Source organism: Chenopodium quinoa, unplaced genomic scaffold (genome assembly GCF_001683475.1).
Source record: "Chenopodium quinoa cultivar QQ74 unplaced genomic scaffold, ASM168347v1, whole genome shotgun sequence".
NCBI lineage: Eukaryota > Viridiplantae > Streptophyta > Magnoliopsida > Caryophyllales > Amaranthaceae > Chenopodium > Chenopodium quinoa.
This window is the reverse complement of record NW_018745170.1, coordinates 501,245-518,737: the sequence shown is the minus strand read 5'-3', so window position 1 is coordinate 518,737 and position 17,493 is coordinate 501,245. Positions and strand designations below refer to the sequence as shown.

The 17,493-nt window shown below is 30.8% G+C and overlaps 1 protein-coding gene across 1 annotated transcript; it reads right to left on the bottom strand.

Moving 5' to 3' along the window:
• Positions 1-5,260: 5,260 nt before the first annotated feature.
• On the bottom strand, positions 5,261-12,378 carry LOC110710152 (cytokinin dehydrogenase 7-like). Its single transcript, XM_021888410.1, has 4 exons — positions 11,080-12,378; positions 10,660-10,935; positions 9,358-9,620; positions 5,261-5,845 (listed from the first exon to the last, which is right to left on the bottom strand). The coding sequence occupies exons 1-4, from the start codon at positions 11,815-11,817 to the stop codon at positions 5,518-5,520; spliced, it is 1,605 nt and encodes a 534-aa protein (XP_021744102.1). The 5' UTR covers positions 11,818-12,378; the 3' UTR covers positions 5,261-5,517.
• Between the last annotated feature and the right edge of the window lie 5,115 nt (positions 12,379-17,493).

The window sequence follows — 17,493 nt, the reverse complement described above, 5'->3', positions numbered from 1 at the left end:
ATTTGCACAAAATGATTATAGTAAAAGTTACTTCCTCCGTTTTTTAATACTTGCAACACTTTCCTTAGCTAAAGTGGAAATGTCACAATACTTACAACACACTATAATTGGTAAGTTATTTTGAGGAAAAGTTATACTCCATATTATTTTCCTTATTTAAAGTACATGGTACAATAAATTATACTTCTAATACCCTCTCACCCCATTTTAAAGTATATCCAATCATATGATTCCACTTTTCTTAAATACCGTGAAAAAAGTGTGTGTCGCAACTATTAAAAAACGGAAAAAATTTAAGATTTATTCTCATTGTACATACACAAGCACGTCTCATAGGGAAATTATTTTTTGATACTCCATAGTATAAAAGGCAGAGTAAGGGAATGAACGGTAGGGCTTTTTTTAATGATAGAGTCATTCCTTATTTTGTACTTCCTCTGTTCCACAAATATTGCAACAAGGATGAAATAATTACGCATTTCAAAGCACATTTTATATGCTAAATATATATAATTATATAAGAGTAAAAATTATAAAAAGTTGATAATGTGAAAGTATTTTACGAAACGAATCTAACAAGACCCCATATGACTATGTTTTACTTTACATATAAATCATAATATGTGGTCAAACAAGCGTGATGAATAGTATAAAAATCCAGTTGTTGCAATATTATTAGAACGGAGGAAGTGTAAGATACATTAAGAGTAAGCATTCATGGACAACGATGGGCAAAGCTTAGTCAATTACTCCCTTTGTTTTTTTCAATGCCTCACTTTTCAAAAACGGTCATTTTTGTATCTCATTACCAAATATAGAAACCCCATTCACATTATATATTATTTCTCTCTTTTCTTTTTGATCCTACTATCATTTTATAATATATCTCCCTCCTACATTATATCCAGTGGTTCCAGCCCCATTTATATTTCTCCCTTACTCTTCCAATTTTTTAGCTTGAGTATTATACTCCCATAGTCCCAAATTAAATGCAAATTTTCACTTTGCAAATTCAATTTTTATAATTTTTGACCTTCCAAATTAATGTGCAAAATCATATATTATCAAATAAGATAGTATTAAATTTGTTTCAACATATGCCCTCTGTTTTTTTTAATGCGTCACTTTTCTTATATTGGGCTTTTTTTTTTTTTTTAAATGCATCACTTCTTTATCTGAAAACTTTTTATAATATTTTATCATTTATCTCCCTTACTTTAAACCCACTCAACTATTTTATCATTTCTCTCTTTCTCATGGTCTCCACTTAAATAATAAATAAATTCACTATCTCTCACATACTTTCTCTTTCATGATCTTTATTTTACTTTTATTATAATAAATTATTCATCCATTCACAATATTATATTACTCTTCTAAAACACCATGCATTTCCAAGTGATGCATGGATAGAATATATGTAAAGATATTATGTCGTATTTAGGATATATGTTATATACTTTGTATAATTATATTTTGAGGTCTCCTAACACAATTAAGACTCATATTGTAACCCTATATATATTGATCAATGATAATTACTCCAATTAAGGAGTTTTACAAAATCTAACATGGTGTCACAATTTCACAGCTTAGGTTTTAGGTCAAATCCTAGCTTCTGCAATTGTTTTACTATAAATAAAACATTTTGAATCATATCATGAAGTAATATATTGTTAAAAATATTTATAGTAAAAGAATTATTTTTAAACAATTGTGTAATGATAAATGTTGCACTTAATTTGAAACCTTATGCGAAATTCGGCATTCATGAAATCAAAGTAAGGATTTTTTGACAATTACCACCTACAATTGTTGCTGTTTTGAATTACTACCTACAGTTTTTTTTATTGAAATTTACCACCTACATTTTATGAAAATGATAAAACTTCCCACCATTTTGAAAGATGACGTCATGGTGAGGCCCACAAACGGTCTTCCCCTTATTTTCCTTCCTTTTCCATCCTTCCTCTTTCGATACTCAGTCTTTCTTCTTCATCTCCTTTTTAATTTTGCACAAATATTAAAATTAAATTGCTAAATTAAAAAATAGGGTTTCAAAATTCATTGTTCTTGCTTCAAATCTTAAAAAATTAGGGTTTCTAGCAATTTGATTTCAAGTTATGCCTCAATTTAGATGGAAGTGGAAGAAGAGGGAAGGGAGAATCGAGTGAAGAAGAAATAAAACGAAGAGGGAAATAGCAAGGATGACGTCATCTTTGAGGGGTTGCTCAAATTGGTGGGAAGTTTTAGTATTTTCATAAAATGTAGGTGGTAAATTTCAATTAAAAAAGTTGTAGATGGTAATCCCTAAAATAGCAACAATTGGAGGTGGTAATGGTCAAAAAACAGCAAGCCCCAATTTATAACCTAGATAAACAAATTATGTTTATCAAATGGCATTTTCGTAAATAAGTTGCATTGAAAATTGTTTTTTTTTTATTAAAAAGTATATATTTTTACTGTTTGTGGGCCACTATGACAAGTTGGACAAAATTTCAAAGTTAACACCGTTAACTCTCCGTTTGCTACTATTTATCATCTTCTTCCTCCCACCTTCTTCTTCATGTTCATCTTCTTTTTCTTGTTCATATTTTTTCTTCCCACCCACCTTAATCTTCTCCCTCCAATCTGTGCCCACTTTCACCTTCTTTTTCAAGTCCGTTCGACTCCATTTCCGTCGGCTTCGCCAGCGAAATTAAACGAAAACTCAAATAACAAAGTGAGAACGGGCATGGTTAACCCTAAAGGGTTGATAAGCTTTTCTCCCTCCATTAATTTCGACTTGTTCGACGTCATATAGTGAAAAGGTGTACTTCCACCATTAAAATTAAAGGTTGAAGGAGGAAAGAGGAAATCAGAAAATATCAAAAGGTTGAGAGAGAAGAGAGAAAATAACACTTAACCAAAGTTAGAAGTAATCTACATATACACTTCTTGATAAACAACTCTTATTTATCAAGATTATAAACCTGTATTTTCTCGTCAAAAAATCCTCAAAGTAACAAAGTAAGGCATCAATATGTTTTAGACCAACAAACAATCACATGCTAGTAGAAACAAAGAGTATGAAAAGTTCTGTAGAAAATCTAAAAAGTATTTCCTATCTTCTACTATCCTTAACAAACAACAGTAGCTAACGTCCATGCATGACACATTTCCCGTTGAACGTAAATGAAAACTTTGCTTTATCTTTTCTTTTTTTTTTTTTTTGTCATTTTCTTTTTGCATGGAATTATATCATGCATGTAACGCTTATTCATTGGTTGGTTGCTTAGTACGAGAAATCTTTATTTTTTTTTATAAAGAAGAAATCATGGTTATATAATAAGCTATTCAAAATAAGGAAAATAACTCCTTTTTTTTTCCTCTACTTTTTATACAACATACAAAAAATGGCATAGAAATCTAGGAAAAGAAACCAATAAGTGAAAAGAAAACAGATAAAAAGATAGTACTTAAACATGAAAGGTAAAAAGGGAAAAAGTGAATTGTAGAAATCGAGTACGTAGATTTAGTTTAGTTGTTTTTTTTGCATGGATTTAACCCTAAAACAGAACCCTAGGTTTTTTTAAATAAAAACAAATAAATAAATAAAATTATTAGAAGAGTCAAAAATCTGTTAAAAGAAGAAATTACATACTTTTATATAAATGTATATTGATAAATCAATATAATATATGAGAATCTGATACTCTATCCTTAAAATGCTCAAGAAGATCATGCATAAAGGTATTAGAATTTGGGGTTGCTAAAAGTGAGATAATTATCAGATTATGACAAGTTTTGGTCAACAAAATGATGCAATTTAACTAATCCATATGAAATATGACAGCTCAAAGGTAGATTCACTATTTGAGACATCAATTATACAATTTTTATTTATTTATTTATTTATTTACCTAGATTTGACAAAAAAGAAGCTAAGGATTCATCCATCCAACATAAACCAATGGTAGGAAATGACTAAGGAAATACTATGGGTTTTGAGAAGCCACCAATAGCCTTCCAAAACAACTTTGATACCTATGTCTAGCTTTCGTAAAAGTTAGTTTTCATTGACACAAGTAGTAGAACAGATTAAATTCACTCTCCTATTCGGAAAAGAAATAAAGGAAAGAAAGAAAATTAAACTCGGAAAAAGTTTTCTAGATTGTTTAATTCAACCAAAAGTTTAATCCTCAATTGTAGATGAATAATGTGAACTTTTGCCTTGTTTATCTAAAGATGAAGGTTTATCTTATCATTGCGTGATGGATATGTGTCACAATCCGAGTGCTTTTATTTATTATTTATTTTTTTATTTGGTGCTCTCTTATCTTACAATAAATGAAGTATTATTCAACAATATAGATTAATCTTGGATTTCATTATCGCTTACCTCTTTCTATGGACGGCTTAAGAGCGCGCCACACACATTAAAAATTGAATATAGTGCACTCCAATTCATTAAAAACGTAGTAATTAGGACTTAAAATTTTGTATTGAGCTTCATTTGATCATTACTCAATAATTATTCTCAGCTCCTTTTTTAATGCAAAAATTAATCTAAAAATTAGGAGGTTCTCCTTTATTAAAGCCATAAGAAACAAACCAAAAAGATAACTTAGAAAAAAAAAAATTGACACGAAAGTGAAAACAGAGTGTTTGAACAAGATTAATCCACTTAACCGAAACAAATACTAGAATTATTGCTCTGAAATGGACGTGAAACTATAAGTTTTTAGGTACTGTAATATGCTGTTATAGTGTCACGTAATCTATTAAATCAATTGTTTAGTTGAAGTGAATTTTGTGTGACTTTTATTATATATATATTTCTTCGTATTCTGTTTCATACAAATCATCTCATTTGCATGTACTCTCACTAGAATAAACAATTTAATTAAAATAAGTAGGGCCGGGATAAATTTCATATTCTTACCTTCTAGTGCTTTTAACAAGGCTATTACTTTAAACTAAATTGCGAAAATTATACGAATTACTACATATATAATAACCCAAAATTTGGGTTGTCGTTGTCTATTGATACAAACTTAACACTAGATTTTCAATGACGAACTTGTAATGTTTCTACACCAACTGTCCAAACGTGACAAGAATCTTTATTGCTCATATTATTTTAGTTTAACATGATTTACGAATGGATTAATTATCGTTAGAAAACACAAAATTTGGAAAAATTTCCGATCATAACTATATTACATTGGACAAAATTGAAAACCAGGCCAACACAGTAAATAATAATTGAACAACTAAATAATACTTGTAATAAACTATGTTAACTGAATTACGATGATTTGTTGATAATCGGAGAATAGGAGAACTTTTTTATGAAGAAAAAAATTCATTTACATTGCTTCATAATGCTTATAAAAAACTAATAACAATATTGGCCCATTAATGAAGATCAACAGGGCAACTGAAGAAATAAAAAAAAAAAAAATTAATGTTTAAAGGAAAAGAAAACTGTATTTTTTCTGAAAGTAAAAATTAAGATTTCTAAATGACTAACTATTACAGTAATTGGCTAGTTTTATGAGTCCTAGGGAAGATTTTCTGCCCAGGAGCAAGGATGGCCATTGGATCGAACATCACCTTTCGTTCAACAAATCTTGGCCATTGGCTCCCAAAGTGTTGCTTCCACTCTTCTTGTGTTTGGTAATGTGGAAGATACAACTTGAAATCGTACCCTTTCTTTGTACAATGCCTAACAATTTCCCTGTTCTCGGCCACCAAATCCGCCACTGGCGGACCACTAGGATAAGGTGGTGTGAATCGGAGCAACGCCACCAAGTAAAAGATTTCCCCTTCTGGTATTACTACAGAGTTACGGCTATCCCATCTGAATAATCCAAGAAAAGTATTTCAGTCACAAATTATGCAATGCAAATACGATTTAATTTCAAAATACTAGTAGTAGAAAATAAAGCAATTATTATCATAATTATTTAAACATGTACATTCCTAAATCCGAGTAATTACAAGAAGATACTATAAAATCACTAATTCCATAAATACTTGTCTAGCCTATATTTGGACATTTATCAACATATACCCACACAAGACAAAAAATCACCAAAACATGAGGTGACTTTTATACTTCCTACGTCCACAAATAATAATCCCATTTTCACTAAAAACATTCAAATTTCTCTAATTTTATAACCACTAATTTATTCAAAGATATACTTTTAAGTTTTGACGCAAACCTTTACAAGATGCATATTTTATCGGTAATTACAAGAAGATGCAATAATATCACTAATTCCACAATCCTTGTCAAATCACTTGGACAGAACTCAACAAAAACTCACCTAAAATTTGAGGTGACTTCTATACTTCCTACATCCACACACAATAATGCCACTTTCACTAAAAACACTTGAATTTCCCTCAACTATAACTATTACAAAATACTAATTTATCAGTTTTCAACTTTCCCCCACAACCCCACGCATCCATCCAGATTTAATAGTAATCGCGCAACTAGTTCAGATTACACTACTAGCGAAACTATTGATTCATGACTAATTGTGTAATTAATTCTAAGAATTAAGAAGAGAATATAATATAAGGTTGCTACATTTGGAATGTCTAGTTCTGTCAAAACATTTGGAATTTTGCAAAAAAATATTGGGTTTTAACCCAAAACACAGAATCATCACAAATTTAATCAGAAAACAGACAAATAATTTGGCCATACAAACGTCATCCATCAGGCAGGGAGGAAACAGATACAGTACTCCAGTAAATAAGATGGAAGAGAGAGAAAAATCAGCCGTTGAGAGCCAGACAAATTATGGTGTCATTATTAAAAATGGTTGGCATTTTAAAATACATCTTGTCGTTTCTCAAATTCCTAAAGTAAAAGAATCCATCATTAAAAGCTGCATTCTCCCCTCTAAAAAATAAACATCATTACTTGGTATTACTAAAAATACCTTTAGATTATGTGAAAATGTTAGATTACTATTGGACCACTTAAAGATGATCCTATTACATGTATATTTATTGAGTGTTGGGTGATTAATCAAATTTAAACTCGTAAACTAGTTTGTGGTTCGCTCAAATGGATTTTAACTTCAGTGAAAACACCCAAAATCTTAACTATTCGCCTATTGGTCTACTAACGACATCTCCATTTCAATTTCAACATCAACCATAACCTACCACCAAGTAGATTCCATATACAATAGAATTTGGCCAGGCTAAAGATGTAAACATAATAATTTTGTTTTTGAAAAAAGAAAAATCCAAAAAATCCTGAAAACAACATTTCTTATATTTGAGAATAAATGGAGTAGAATGAAAACTACGTGAAACACAATTTTGAATTGTCACATTAGAAATCAGATGACACCTAGCTTAGACAATAGCCACCTCAGAAGTTTAGATAACTACTCCTCTCATTGTCAATCGAAAAATTTAGAGGAAACATCTATTATTAAATCTATACTTGATTCAAATTATCCTCATTTATACATGTAAATAGGAAAAAATATGATAGGTTAAAATGAACAAAAAGGAAAAGATTAAAAAATCAAGATTCAATGAGTGTATATCCTCCACACATTGTCAATCGAAGTTCAAAGATACATCCATTGAATCTTATAGGTAGTCCGAACTCATCTCCTCATTTGATTGGTAAAAATGAACAAAAGGGAAAAGGTTAAAATTGATGATTTAAGAAGTACTTCATATGGTTGATGGTGGCCCACAAAATCAGAAGCATTTAGGTATATAAGTTACTAAGTACTTGGTATTTGTTTCATCACGGGTGCACCAATTATCCAAATACCTTCTATAGAATGTGAGATACTGAAATATAGAATGTGACCTACCAAATACCTACTATAGAATGTGAGATACTGAAATATAAGTACAAAGAAAACACCAAACAATTGCTATAATATATGCATGACCTAATTAGCGTACAGTTTTATGGTGGGATATCAGTATTATTATTACTATTTATATCATATTATAAAATATTATTTTATATTATATTATATTCATGTAATAACAAAGGAAGATTAGGTCCCATACTGTGCCATTTTTTTTGGTTTTTTTGGGAGACTTGAGAATTGTGTTTTGGAAGAGTCTAAGATTAGGTTCTAGAAAAAGGTTGTGAAAAATTTAATGTTTATGGACCAAGAACAAGAGATTCAAGATTTTAGAGATTTTGACAATCAATATAAGAAAAATCTTAACCACCCTTATAATACAAAACAGTTGAATTAGTCAGCGTGTCAAATCCTAGGAGGTCGATTTCAAGGCAAACTAATGGTGACGTGGGTCCCACGTGTTGCCAACACGTGCCGCATTCACATAGTCCAAAATCCAAATTTAAGCATGGTAAGGACGACACATAGGTGATATGCATGCAATTAAGCACTTAGGACCCCATTTTCACATGTAGTTATTATGATCATGCTCATAAAAAAGCAATAATAACACTTTGTAATTAGGTTCAAATCAACGTGAAAAAGGCCAAAAATAACAGTCGGAGAGAAAAAAACAGTTGGAGAAATTGAGCTGGCATTTGCTTAAAACAGAAACATCCATGCAATTAAGCATGTAGGTCCTATGCTAAAAAAATCCCAGGTAGTTGTGATCGTGCTTTTGAAAGTAATTGCTAGGTAAAGTCAAAAAATCTAAACTCCAATTTTACCCCCACCCCACCCAATCCTAAAGACCGATATGACATAACAATAACCCGTCAATCTATAAAGAGCGTGAAATATCTGGCTCGAAACTGACTTGACCTAGTCATCCCAACAAATACGTAAAGGAAAAGGAAAGGGAGATCATAAAATATCTATGTCTAACAATTAAGAAAACTTTAGAAGAAAAGTAAGGTAAAAATAATTTATTAATTTATATACAATTGAAATGAAAATAAGACAAAACTAATAAGCAAAAATGGGGAACAAACAACAAAAATAATAAAAATAATGAAAGATGATCATAAAACAATACTCTCCTAAAACATGTAGTCCCACATTTATCTAGTGGGGAGGTCCCTTAATAAAATGCCATTTAGTAGGTTTTTATTTATTTTAGGTGCATATACATCACTTCCTATCCTTTCCATATCAAGTAAATTGTTTCTTAGTGGTCCTTATTATTATTATTATTATTATTATTAGTCCATTCTCTCCATTTACATTTACCCCTCCAATTTTATTTATATTATTTTATTTTATTTATCTTATTTTAAAATAATTTAATAAAAATGACCCCCAAATAAAAGGAAGCCAAGTGGAGTATAGCAAAGGCATAGAAAGGGGGGACACACAAAATAAAATGAGAACAACCAATTAAAAAAGAGAAGAGAAGTTGAGAAATAATCACCTGCTTCGCAGGAGAGGGTAGACTAACATGGGCCCACCAATCCCACCCTTGAGGATCTTCTTAAAGACCGTCCGATCAAAATCAACGATATCACGCTTTGATACGAACAGATTTAGCCACGGATGTGGGGCCTCCCATATTCCACTCGCCGTTGCTTGTTGCTCTGCTTTCTTTACTCGGAGTAGGAAATCCATGTAACTCACGTCCACCTGAAACCGTAGGCCCTCGACGAATCTCAGCCGTCCGATCAACCTCTCTATTTCCTGTAAATTTGTGGGGAGTTCAGGGTTAGTTTTGTAATTTTGGTTTGGTGGGGGATGCTGGGACCAGGACGTCAGCCGGAAATCTCAATGATCAGCAATACGACAGCAAGTGGAAAGAGTACAATTACTAATATAGACATGGATGGCTGAACAAAGAGACTGACACTACTACATAACTGAGGAGTATCACGACTATTAATCCGTCTCATTTTAATCGTCCCATTGAAATCGACTAGAAATAACGTTAGAAAAATTAAATGTATAACGTATGAATGTAAGAGTAAAATAGTGGTCAATTATTGTTGATAATGAAACTAATTCAAAGAGATGAACCAAATACGAGGTAGATAATTGGGGCAAACAAAAGAAAACGGGAGAATAAATAACGAAGGGGCCACAATAGTAATTTGGGAAGTTTGGTTTGCATGGCTGTTTCGATACGTTATGGTGTCAGAAAATCCAATGGAAGATTTGTTGATTACATTACATACCCGTATGGTCAGTTTCAAACACTCTCTAGTCCCCCATTTTTTAATTTTTTTTTTATTTTAACTCAAGCAGATAAAAAAGAAATCAGTACAGTCACTCGTGCGAGCGGTAAAAAATTAAAGGTAAAAAAATAGATGGGCCCAAGTAAAAGATTAATCCATGGTCAAACATGTTAATTGGGTCCCACAACTTAATAGACCCCACATTAATTATTTAAGGTCAAAACGAAGTCCTGGTCTTCAAAAAAAAAAAAAAAAAAGTAAAATTAAAAAAAACTCCGAAGTAAAAGTATTTCGTACATGAAAAAAATAAATTAAATGATAGCGGTTTGGACGACTTTTGTAGTTCTAATATATCTTTCCAGTACTTTAATCATTGAAGAAAATTATCATAATTTTATCCTACATTCTTAAATTTACAATACTCGGTAAATAATCATTAGATTACGAATTTGTTTGTTCGACTTATTTTGTCTGAATTTATGTGAATAAAACAGAACCTATACGTGTGCATTTAATAATTAGTAAATGTAAAAAGAATGTATAATTACCGAATCAAGAAAGGAAGGATGTTGGTGGTGGTGAAAATGGAGCGCGACTTCAAGGCAATACAAAACGGACCCTGAACTCGGGGGAAGAAAATCCGGGTTAAACCACTGATCCGAATCCAAAGTAACCGAAGGCCAACCATTAATCGGATCATCACTGTTAACAAACACGAACCCCTCCACATAATCGAACGAATTCTCCTTTGATTGACTCACTATGAACTCAGCATCACGGGTGAATTCGTCGAACTCGGAGTATACTAACCTTATCCATCTCACCTAATCCCCCACAATCCAAAAAACATAAAAATAATATTAGTACGTGTTAATTTATTTACGAAAATATTACTAGATAATATTAGTACATGTTAATTTATTTACGAAAATATTACTAGATAAGCGTTTTTTTTAAAATATACGAACCATGTCCGGAGCCTTTTGGAGGGGAATTCTTGCCCGAGTAATAACCCCGAACTGCCCGAGACCACCAAGGACGGCAAAGAAGAGGTCAGGGTAAACAGATTCAGAGCAAATTACAGTTTCACCCCTACCCGTAACAACCTCCAATTCCGTTACGTTAGACGTTTGAGGTCCATAACGGAAAGCCTGCCCGCTAACGCCGGCGTTAGATAAAGTCCCACCAACCGTCAAAGCAAGATAATCCGTCCAACTCCTGGGAGCCAATCCATACCCCAAAACGCACCGTTTTAGCACCTCCTCCCACAATGCTCCCCCGCTGACGTCAGCGTAAGAGAGAGAATTAGACGACGAAACGACGACGTTTAACGAAGGGTGGTCCCCCATGGCACGCATATCGATGACCAACCCTTTGTCGGACATCGCTTGGCCGTTAATTGAGTGGCCGTTACCTCTTGCTGCGACTCGGAGAAACGGCGTCGTTTGGACTGATTTTATCACCGTTGCCACGTCGGATGAACCGGCTGGTCGGATTACCGCTAACGGCTTTGTCCGGTTCATTCCGCCGAAATCTTTACCGGCCAAACCGGTAAAAATTGAGTCGTAATCAACTGTTCCTTGTATTTCTTTCAACGCTTCTTTCCATTCAGCAGCATCGCCTTGTTCGCCGGCCTCAACGGCGTCGTTTTGCCGAGATTCGGCGTCGTTTTCATGGTGGAAACTATGCTCTATGAATGCTATCATTTTTCCCAGAAATTAAAATTGAATTATTATTTTTATTATTACTACTATTCTTTTATTATTATCTCCCCTGTTTTTTTCTCTCTTTCTCTGTTTTTGGGTACTGAAATTCTGGTTGAAATGAAGGGTTTATATAGGGGGGGAAAAAAAAGAAGGGAGAATACCCAATTAATTAGTGGATTAAATAATTAATTTGGGGAAATTATGACTATAACTGAGTCAAATTTTAAAAATTAGGAGAGAGAAAGAGGAAATTGTTTAAGAGAAATGGGAGATGCAATGTACTGTATAAGTAAGGTTGAAGAATGTGTAAAATGAAGTCAGAAATTAAGGATTCGTTTCTGTTTCAGAGAAAAAATAAAATATAAATAAATAAATAAATAAGCAAAGAAAAGAAGAAGAGAGAGAAAGAGAAGAAAGGGAGAAAAAGGAGGGTGTTAAAGGATACGTTTCGATATCCAGTTGGGGAAGGAAAGTTAATAGATGGATTATGGAGTTTATTGACATTATTTGTCTACCACTTCCTTTCTTACATTACTTTATTACTTGGATTAAATTTATACTTCTACGTATACAAAAGATTTTCTGTTTCTTTCTTTGGTTATTGATCATGTGTTAGTGTTGTTTTCCTGGTATTGGAAGTCCTTTTGATGGCTACTTGAGAAAATATCAAAATGATTTACGAGTACCCTGACCCTTTATTGTTAAAGATTTACGTTGTAAAAAGAAATAAAGTAGGTTGAAAGTTCCAAATTTTCTAAGCAAAAAACGCATTTGTCATTATTAATGAAGAGAATGATGATATCTATGCTATAAGGGTTCGCATTATATTTTGATTTTGGAATAAATAGAACGAAAAAGATATTTTGGACAAGGAGGTTAAAAATTAAAAATCATAAACTCAAATTTTTGCAATATCTACGTTTACCAAAGAAAAACCTTTGTATACCATATATGTACATGCAAAAAAATCACGCATCAAGTATGTGAGATTGATGTAATAATTATTGCTTACAAATCAAAATCAATTTCAAGGGATGCCTATGATTTTGGTTTAGTTAAAAGAGAGAGAAAGGGATTTGGGATTTTAGACAAGGAATTCAATATTTTATATTTCGTATTTTATAGGTACCATAATTACAACATTTTCAATACCTACCAATCTATGCTAAAGAAAAACAAAATACACATTCGAATCTTAATGAGGAAAAGGATGTGATCTACATAATTATTATTGCCTGTAAATCAAAATAATTTCTAGGATTGCATATCATTTTGGTTTAGGTTAGTAGTGATACATTCTTCTCATAAGAAACTTCAATAAATACTTATAAAATAATAAATTATCCAAAAAGTTTGTTTCTTTTATATGAAGGATCGATTTTGTCCATTCAATTGTTGCTACTTATAAATTAAAGAGTTCAAATAAAAGTTAAAATTTTCTTGTCTACCATTTACGTAGTATATATCAAGAAATATGCATATGCCATTAGCCTTTTTTTGTCGACCATATATATATATACAATATATTCATGCCAAAAACCATGCATCAAACTGTCTTATTAATTTTGAAACACACATAAACATCGCGTGCATTTAGATTTAGGGTGACTTATTTTCACCTGAACTTATATAAACTTGTTTTATTAGACTTGAATACCTTTAATTTTCATGTTATTTGTACATGGTACACCTGATTAGTCTTAATTAGACTTGAATTTTTTTTATTTTTCTTTTTGGTTTATTAGAGATTAAAAAAACATCCCTTTATAATTATTCAATTAAATTTGGGCCTTTCAATTTGATTTGCGGTACGGTGGGAATTACAACATTGTTTGTCAAAGATGAAATAACTCTAAAAAGTATTAATTTTTATAAAAACTTAGGATGAATTAATAGTAGATTAAAAAAACCAAGAAAAGCGTAATTGAAGATTTTGTAGACTATCCATTAAGTTAATGGCATTATACAAAGAAAAGTTGCATGAGTAGTGACGCAGCTTAATTGCCTTTATTTAGTTCTTAAGATTTGGTTCTTATATAAGCACTCCAGCTCTTACTTGCACTAATTTTACGTTGCGTTTGCAAAAGTCACGCCGTAATTTTTTTGATTTAAAGTTATTATTAGTGGAGATAAGAAACCTAATTATTTAATTGTCTCACACTCTCACATATTTAAACTTATTTTAATTTGGAAATAAAATTGAAAATAAAGTAAACTAGTACGTATTAATTTATAAGAGTTGAGCTCTTTAAAAATATTGCGTATCTTCATACTAATAGTATATTAGTACCCTATCTATTTTTTGACAAGAATATTAGTACCCTATCTTGAATATACATGCATGATAAATTGGTAATCTGTCACTAATTATAAAATGCAAATGTGTTTTGGATAGTCTTTACTCCCTTTATGTTTATGGTTAATGCGATAATTTGTAGTGAATTACCGAATGAGCAACCATGTAGAGGAGCTTTTTTTTAATGCACTATGTACATGCATATTTATTTCTTTTAATTTCATATCATCTAAAATTTCTTCTTCTAGTTATTTGTAGGTGATAAGAATCAATCTCATGATTTCTTGAAATCGGAGGGAAACTCTAACCACTAGAGCTATCCCTAACTACGCTGAACGACAAAAAATATATTGAGTATTAATACCTCTCTTTTACAATTCTTAATTGTTACTTCCTTTGTTTATCTATAGTTGCAACACTTCTCTTTTCACGTTTTTCGATTATTTCAATTGTTAATATCTTTAATTACAAATATGTAAAAGTTATAAACATTTGATATTAAAACAAAATAAATCGAGACGAATCTAACAAGATCCCACTTGACTATATTTTTGCTTAATTAAGTATAAATCATCACAGCTAGTCAAAGTGAAACACATGAATAGTGTAAAAATCAAACTGTTGCAACTATAAAAAAAACGGAGGAAGAATCTTTTTAACACCCTAAGAATATAATTTTTCATATATGGTGCTTGTTATGTCTATATCATAAGAGTTTATTATGGAAAAAAAAAATTAAAAATGTTGATACCTTCAATCCAATAAATTGATAAAATTTATCATTGATGATTAGAGTGTTGGAACATTATTTATGGAATAAATGGAGCTTATATATGTATCAAATTTGAAGTTTACATTATACTAGCTTAGGTATTGAGGAGGTCAGGATTGGTAAAATGGATTTTTTTAGTGGTAATGCAAAGCAAATTACACAAGAGAAAACATTATAAGGAATTGAAATACTAATTGATTTTTTTCTATGTCAAATCAGATCGGGCGAAACTCAAATTAAATTAGGTTTAATTACGTCCATTTTCTGCACTTTGTGGAGATGTTGCGCACCCAATCGAGGGACACTTGCTCGGTCGGGCATACATTACGATTTTCCAAAGTTTTGTCAGTTGCACGCTCGGTTGGATGAGTTATCGGGTGGACAATTCAGCTTTGTAAATGGTATCTTTGTGAATATTAGTGCTACCTCCGTGTCATATTATTTGCAATTTTGAGGTATTATTTGTGAAATATAAAATATTTCAAAGTTGCAAATAATATGAAACAGAGGTAGTATATGCATGACATATATGATATATAGAAGGATATAATATTCATATCTTCTTCCTTATCTTGAGATAAAATTTGTAGTAATTTCCTTAATAGTGAAATAAACACATTTCCTCACAAACTTTGTTGAAATAGTTTTGTAAGAAAAAGGAAATTAAGGGTTCGTTTGGCATTGTTGTGGTTTTCTGTTTTTTGATTTTTTTTATTTTCAAAATCATATGATATATGTTGTATAATGAATAAAAAAATTAGTCAAACTTATTGAAATCTTGAAAAGTTAGAAAACTGACAACAAAAAGTGAAAACACATTTTTTCTTGTTTCTTGTTTTTAGTTTTTGGTTTTCAAAAAAACAGAAAATTGAAAACTAAAAACAATGGCAAACAAGCCCTAAATCAATTGGTTTTCCATTGTATGATTTGTTCCCAATATTTATTGTGTAGCTCTATTACTTCAAAAAGTAAGTAGATAAATAAACTATTAGTTAGGTGTTTATTACACCTTAAAGAATTTATTTGGTCTCTTTATTTTAATTTATGCCAAATTCCTCCTAGAAATTCTTACATAAAGGAGAGAAAATATACTTTGTATTTGTTTTTTTGTTACCATTCATTATTTATATGTCTTTTGTTCATAAAAACATCTTAATGAATATGAACAATAATTATAATCACTCAATAAGTAATACGGAGTACTACCTACACTTCCAACAACAAATAGCACGTAAGTAATAAGAAAAAGAAGTAATCATGATTAGTTTTCGAGTCATCTATATACATCAAATTAATCAATGAAAATTTAATTAAAATTTTAATAAAAAAAGTAGTTAGCATATATAAGATCATCTTTCTTACAATCATGATCAATATCTTTGACCGGCTTCTAAATCATGTTATCCAATTTTGAATTGAATTCATATGATGTAAAAATTGTTTTGCAGGTTGTTTAATTTGTTCAAAGGCTCATGATGGATATATATTTCAACCAATAAAAAAAAGTGATTCAAATTTTTATCGTTTCTAATTTGTTGGTATATAAGAGCTACCAAAGCTCAATGTAATGGTCTTTGGAACTTTTATTTCTTTTTGACAAGATTTTTCTATTTGATGTCCAATTAAATAGAAACATTACATTATTTGTTTTGAGAAATGTTATGTGTACGTAGTAGTAGTAATAGTAATAATAACAATGTTTTCAACTTTAGAAATAGTAATTAATAAAATCAATATTAAATTAATATGGAGTAGGTGAAGTTAATTGATATAATTATTAATGTATAAAATCAGCTTTATATAATTTAAATAAATAACTTCGCAATTCATGTAATTAAAAACCACTAATAGATAAGCTCGTAATAATGCATTTTAACCAATATTAATAATATCAGTTTAGTAAAAAATCAAATGTTGATCATTAAATTAGCAAGCTAGCTAAGGCCTTAGTTACAAAACATTTATTGCTGATGCACGTCAGCTATCAATTCACTCAGCTCACCTGTAGTTTAATCTCATCCACATCACTACCTTCTATCGCTCTTCTCACAAAACCCAATTAAATTACGTTGCAAAATAATTTTTGAATAGTAGCAAAAGGCATTGTGGTGCTAAGTACATTTCTGGCCTTTTTACACGTATTAATTTTGTAGGTAATAATGTAAAATTAATTAGCTTTCAAGGAAAAAAATGTAAAATTAGTTAAGTTAATAAGAGATGGTGCAAGTCATGCATGCATAATATAGTGGGTGTCTTTTCACAATGACAATTTTTCTCATAAAAACCTTTCACATTACATAATCACTTATGCACAATAATCATGAATCTTTTTCAATGAAGATATTCACAAATCTTGTTTTGGACCACAAGATCACTCATAAGCTTGATTCGTATTTTGACTAAAGAATCGCGAGAAATGTTATGGTCATATTTTAAATGGTGATTTTGCCATTTAGTAATTCTATAAAGAAGAAAGATAACAATTTGGGGAACTCAAGCCATAATATTTATTGGTGAGGATTGATTCATGACGTCTTATCTAAGGTAGAAGGAGAAGTAGGAAGGTGAAAGGGGAGAAAAATAAGAGCTAAGTGTAGACGTAAAAGAT